This window comes from Cucurbita maxima, unplaced genomic scaffold (genome assembly GCF_002738345.1).
Source record: "Cucurbita maxima cultivar Rimu unplaced genomic scaffold, Cmax_1.0 Cma_Scf00020, whole genome shotgun sequence".
NCBI classification, from domain to species: Eukaryota; Viridiplantae; Streptophyta; class Magnoliopsida; order Cucurbitales; family Cucurbitaceae; genus Cucurbita; species Cucurbita maxima.
The window spans coordinates 2,346,876-2,353,435 of record NW_019272036.1 but is presented as its reverse complement, the minus strand read 5'-3'; the positions used below and the strand labels follow the sequence as shown (position 1 = coordinate 2,353,435).

At 36.4% G+C, this 6,560-nt stretch overlaps 1 protein-coding gene across 1 annotated transcript in view; it reads right to left on the bottom strand.

The window, feature by feature from the left end:
- Positions 1 to 6,560, bottom strand: part of LOC111494877 (pollen-specific leucine-rich repeat extensin-like protein 1) — a 28,180-nt gene that overhangs the window by 2,350 nt on the left and 19,270 nt on the right. Inside the window, exons 3-5 of the mRNA XM_023144864.1 lie at positions 6,213 to 6,221; positions 5,009 to 5,100; positions 9 to 2,452 (exon numbers count right to left, since the gene is read on the bottom strand). Coding sequence (XP_023000632.1) covers positions 9 to 2,452; positions 5,009 to 5,100; positions 6,213 to 6,221 — 2,545 coding nt within the window. The remainder of the gene's footprint in view (positions 1 to 8; positions 2,453 to 5,008; positions 5,101 to 6,212; positions 6,222 to 6,560) is intronic.

Here is a 6,560-nt window from a genome sequence, read left to right as displayed (position 1 = left end):
GAGTAGACGGGTGGCGGTGGAGACGCGGTCGGAGGTGGGGGGGAGTAGACGGGTGGCGGTGGAGACGCGGTCGGAGGGGGTGGGGAGTAGACGGGTGGCGGTTGAGACGCAGTCGGAGGGGGTGGGGAGTAGACGGGTGGCGGTGGATATGTGGTCGGAGGGGGTGGAAGAGGAGATGAGGATGGAACTGGGGATTGTGGAATTTCAACTTGTGGAACAGGGGGTTTACCCGATTCTGGAGTTGGTGGAATAGGAGGGGATGATGTGTCTGAGGATGGTGGAGTTTCAACTTGTGGAACAGGGGGTTCGCCCGATTCTGGAGTTGGTGGAAGAGGAGGTGAGGATGTGTCTGAGGATGGTGGAGTTTCAACTTGAACAGGGGGTTCGCCAGATTCTGGAGTTGATGGAGGAGGTGAGGATGTATCTGAGGATGGTGGAGTTTCAACTTGAACAGGGGGTTCGCCAGATTCTGGAGTTGGTGGAGGAGGTGAGGATGTATCCGAGGATGATGGAGTTTCAACTTGTGGTATAGGGGGTTCGCCCGATTTTGGAGTTGGTGGAGGAAGAGGTGAGGATGTAGTTGAGGATGATGGAGTTTCGACTTGCGGAACCGCCGGTGGAACTGCATGGTGATGAGTTTCGACTTGCGGAACCGCCGGTGGAACTGCATGGTGATGAGTTTCGACTTGCGGAACCGCCGGTGGAACTGCATGGTGATGAGTTTCGACTTGCGGAACCGCCGGTGGAACTGCATGGTGATGAGTTTCGACTTGCGGAACCGCCGGTGGAACTGCATGGTGATGAGTTTCGACTTGCGGAACCGACGGTGGAACTGCATGGTGATGAGTTTCGACTTGCGGAACCGACGGTGGAACGGTAGTGGAAACCGACGGTGAAACGGCAGTGGAAACCGACGGTGGAACGGTAGTGGAAACCGACGGTGGAACGGCAGTGGAAACCGACGGTGGAACTGCAGTGGAAACCGACGGTGGAACGGCAGTGGAAACCGACGGTGGAACGGCAGTGGAAACCGACGGTGGAACGGCAGTGTGATGTGTTTCAACTTGCGGAACCGACGGTGGAACTGCAGTGTGATGTGTTTCAACTTGCGGAACCGACGGTGGAACTGCAGTGTGATGTGTGTCAACTTGCGGAACCGACGGTGGAACTGCAGTGTGATGAGTGTCAACTTGCGGAACCGACGGTGGAACTGCAGTGTGATGTGTTTCAACTTGCGGAACCGACGGTGGAACTGCAGTGTGATGAGTGTCAACTTGCGGAACCGACGGTGGAACTGCAGTGTGATGAGTGTCAACTTGCGGAACCGACGGTGGAACTGCAGTGTGATGAGTGTCAACTTGCGGAACCGACGGTGGAACTGCAGTGTGATGAGTTTCAACTTGCGGAACCGACGGTGGAACTGCAGTGTGATGAGTTTCAACTTGCGGAACCGACGGTGGAACTGCAGTGTGATGAGTTTCAACTTGCGGAACCGACGGTGGAACTGCAGGTTGATGAGTTTCAACTTGCGGAACCGGGGTGTCGCTCGATTCTGGAGTTGGTGGAACTACATGATGATGATGAGGTGAGGATGGAACTGCATGATGAGATTCTGGAGTTGGTATCGGCGTACGAACCACCACTGGAGACCTTGTAGTAGGATCTTCACCACAATTTCTACATTCCACCGATTTCATCATAAAAGAGCTACAAGTCTCAGCATCTCTCTGCCCCGGGCGATTAAGCAAGCAATTATGAGCATCATCAAAAATCTTTTTTGAATCTTTAGGTGTCACACACTCTGCATCTTGCCCATCAAAATAATTAAAGGAGAAATTAAAGTTAAGCAAATGAGGCAATTTGCATATCTCCCCAGAAACAGAGCCTCTAAGTTCATTGTAACTAACATCCAAACTCTGCAAATTCTTAAGCCCCGACAATGTGGGCAACCAGCCAGGAAAGCTATTATTGCTGATATCAAGCACCGTTAGATTGACAAGTGTTCCAATCTCGACTGGGAGACAGCCATGGAGTTTGTTGCCAATAAAGAGAACCTGATTGAGGCTGCTCATTTGGCCGATAGAACTGGGAATGCAGCCATAGAAGTAGTTGTACGCAAAGGACACAAGAGAGACAGTGGAGTTTCCAATGGTATCCGGGATTAAGGAACTGAATCTATTGTTGTTTAAGAATATGGCGTCGAAGGTCATAGTGAAGAGTGCCGGTGGGACTTCTCCTTCAAAGTCGTTGAACCTAAGATCGAGGAACTTAGCGATACGCCAATGAAAGACAACCTCTGGAAAATGGCCAACGAAGCGGTTGTTACTGACATCAAACTCAAACATGAGAGTCAGCTTAGAAAAGCTACGAGGAATTATCCCACAAAATCTATTAGAGTTGATATGGAACAAAGCCAAATCTGTCAAGAGTCCAAGCTCGGGTGGCAAGTAGCCTGCAATATCAGCATGATTCAAATCAATGCCAGCCACAACCTCAACGGTGGAGTCATCAAGTGCCGTAGTACAAAAAACGCCCCTATAAAGACAGACATCATTGCCAATCCAATTTTTAGTGAAGTTATTTGGGTCAGAATATATGGCAGATTTCCAAGCTTTGAGGGCAACAAAAGCCTTCTTCAACCTCTCATTTATGAAAGTTTCATGAGGATCAATTTCAGCATCATATTTATAGTCATCTGGGAGTTCATCGTGTTCTCTTAGAGCCAAAAGTTGACGGCCAATGAGATATGAAACTTCAGCTTTCGTGACGGCAAGGGAGACCGATGGGAGAGTGAAGACCACAATGAGGATGAAGAGAGGGAGAGAAGCCATGGTGAGTTGGTTTGTTGTTAGGGAGATTGCCTTTTTAAACAGTTTGGTAGGGAGTTTGAATTGGTTGTTTTGTGGGTTGGGATTAATTGTAGGGTTATTTGTGGTGTGAGATTTATTTGTTTAAAAATAAGAGAGAGGGAAAGAAAGAAACCAAGAATCCTTTTATGGTCAATTTTTTTTTTATGAAATTAATATACAAAATTTAAATTTTCATATTCTTCATTTCACAGATTTTTAAAATTTTGAAAAATAATAGAGTTCATTTTTGTTTTGTTTTTTTTTTAAATGTGAAATGAAAAACATTACCGTATTAATTTTAAAATTTTAAAAGTAAAACTTCGTTAATATTTGAGAATATTTTGGATTCTTATTTTTTTCTATTAATTTACTATTAAATTATTTAGCTATCAAGATTAAAAAAAATCCAAAATAACAAAATTTATTTTATGAAAAGACATTATTATGTATATTAATATAAAAATGAAACATAAAATTGGGTAAGAAAACAAAAAAAATCTTCCAAAATTGATTTATTAATAGATAGTTTAGCTGTGCAAGCAAAAAAAATAAATAATTTAAAAAAAGAAAGTAATAAAATTAATATTTTGAATTTTAATAATGTTGATACAATTTTTTTGCATAAATTTTTCATCCTTAAATATATTGTATTGATAAACAAATTATTCAAATATAATTTTTTAAAGTACATATTCAAATATTGTTTACATTTATTTTAATTAGTTGTTATTTTCTAAAATAAAAAAATGTTATAAAATAAATCGAAATAAAACAAAGAAAATTGATAATTTATCGAAATAAAACAAAAAAAATTTGATAATTTATTATCATCAATGTTAATTAAAAATTATATTAGTATATTATATTTGTTATGCGTTTTAATTTTTAAAAAAATGGTCATTAATACATTAATAATTGTGTTATGGTCATTTCTAGTCAATGAAATTATTTTAATTCTAATAAATTATAATAAGATCCCTATTTTAATTTAGGAGTGATATAAAAATATTTGTGATAAAAAATTCTATTCTTCTCCGGTCCTAACCTAGGATTAATATAATATTTTCACTTTGTACTAGACCTACTCAAATCTTATTTAATAATATATATAATTCATATTATAACTATATAAATATCTAATCTAATCTCATTATAATATTTTAATTTAAGTTTATCGATTTAAAAATAAAAACATGATTTTAGAATATATGTTTTTAAATAAAAATAATTTAATCATAATTACAATGATAAAAAGTTATTTTAGTATTCGACTCTACCTTTTAAAAAATTATTTTGGTACGATGAAACATTAAAAACTAAAAGAGTGGGAAAAGTTGAGAGAGGAAAAAAAATAGAATAGAATGACTTCTCTACGAGAAATAAAATAAATTTAATAGAAAGATATAAAAATTGGAGAGAAATACAGATAAACTCCTAAATTTTTAAAATAAATATAAGAATAATTTTGAAGATAATTTTTTAAAAAGAAATAAAATAAATTTAATAGAGAGGTAAAAATGATGGGAGAGAAATACAGATAAATTTCTAAATTTTAAAAATTGAAATAAATGTAAGAATAATTTTGAATTTTGATTAAAATAATATTTTAATAATTAAATTTTGGGTTGGGACTCTGGTCAGAATGAATTTTTAATTTTTAAATATAATTTTTATTAAATAATAGTAAAATTGATGTGGAATTTGAAAAATTAATTAAAAACTAATTTCAAGAGGATCTAAATAAAAACCAGTTTTATTTAAATTTCAAAATTATTTGAAATTATTTTCTAACTTAGTTTTGAAATTTAAAAATAAAATAGAAAATAAAAATTTTAAAAATAGTTAAATTAATAAAAGTTAAGAAAAAATAGAATCCAAATATAATTAAGATTTAGGAGGAAAAGCTCATTTATGAACTTGATGATCAAAGAAAATGGTGAGAAATTTGAGAGAGAAATATTTTCTAAAATTAGGTGTCTTTCAATTCGACCCGTAAGAAGCATTTGACAACCAGATATTTAAGAATCTTCCAATTAATCTGTTAAAAAAGAATCACAAAAACTTGCAACCTTACTCTCTTACTTTCTCTGCTCGATCACATCACAAATAGACTCGCAAATTTGCAATTAAAACAGATCAGATCAGATTGAAGAATGAACCTGATGAAAGCGATTCTTTCGGAAGTAGACACAGTTCAAATCCCGCTCCATAATTCCTCCAACCAGAATCAAATTCGAAGAAGAACAATCGGTAAGTTCATCTCCCTCCGATCATCAACTACCATCGACTACCACAATCAATCAGCCGTAACATTATTAGATCGAATCAACTAAACTTCGGATCAACAAAAATGATGCGTTCCAGTAAATCACAGATCGCGAAATTCAAAATCAGGAAATACTCCGTAAACGCAATACCTAGAATCACGAAGCGACGGTGAGAGCAGCGGCACCGACGGAGAACAAAGGCGGCCGGCATCGATTTCGGTAGAAGAGGAAAGTGATTGTTGGATTGGCGATATGGAATTATTTATAACGGCGGCAACTGAAAACGAGAGAGGGAAAAGGGTATAGGTTTGGTAAGAACCTTTTGGAATTTGCGCCATGACTTACGTGTCCAATCTGCAGGCGTTGCCTCGCTTTTGATCCGACGAATCTGTGTCTTTGGGGCCTTTTACCAAAAGAGACATTATTTTTTAAAATTTCATAAAATAAATTAGACTTAATTATTTTTAAGTTAAAAAAATAGATAATGTTTTGTGGAAAAAATAAATTAATTAAAGAGATTAAGAATTAAAAATTATATTCAATATTATTAAAGTAGGAAAAAAATTAAAAAATTAAAAATGGAATCTTAAAAAGTGTTTATATGGATAACGTGTCTATAATAGGGAGCCCCTATAAATAAAACCTACCACCTATTAGCTTCCTTCTCAACTTTAAATTCCATAGACGGCAACGAACAAACCGGAATAATAATAAATATTAATTTTATTTATAAAAAAATATAATTTCTATAAATTATTTTTTTTATTTTTCGAGTGATCCTAAATTCCTAAATCAACCTTGAAGCACTTGCCACGTCACTCCCACCCAACCTCTTCCTAAACACGATGAAATGAATGAATCTGACCCCTTCATATTAATCCGATCCTGTGTCCTCCACCTCATGATTAGATCCCACCCAAACCGTCCATTTTTGTTTCTACCTCGTGGGACCCACTCATCCACGTTATTCTGCGGAACAGATGTAATTACCGATTCTATTCTATAGACACGAGAATTTTACCACCTCCAAATTGGACTATTGTCAATATTTTGAAGTAGACATTTTTTAATATAAACAAAAATGATTTTTTTTTTCTTCTTTCGGGTCGATATCATATCTCACAATTTACCTATTTGAGACCCACTAGTCCTAGTTGGTACTCGTTTTTTTCACAATCAACTTCCTTTGGAGCCTAACATCATCACTAGCACTCAATCCTCTGTGTGGAATCTCATGATCCATGTCCTTCGAAGCGTTGGTGCTCTTTCCTTTCTCCAATAGATGTGGATATCACATTTATGATCCAAAAACTCATCAATTTAAGCTATTAGTCCAAGCCCTAAGAGTTGGGTTGAGTTTAATTTTTTTTTATTTAAGTCGGATTGAATTTTTGAAAAATCGAAAATTCAAGTCTGTTGGCGTTTTTTTTTTTTTTTTTTTTTT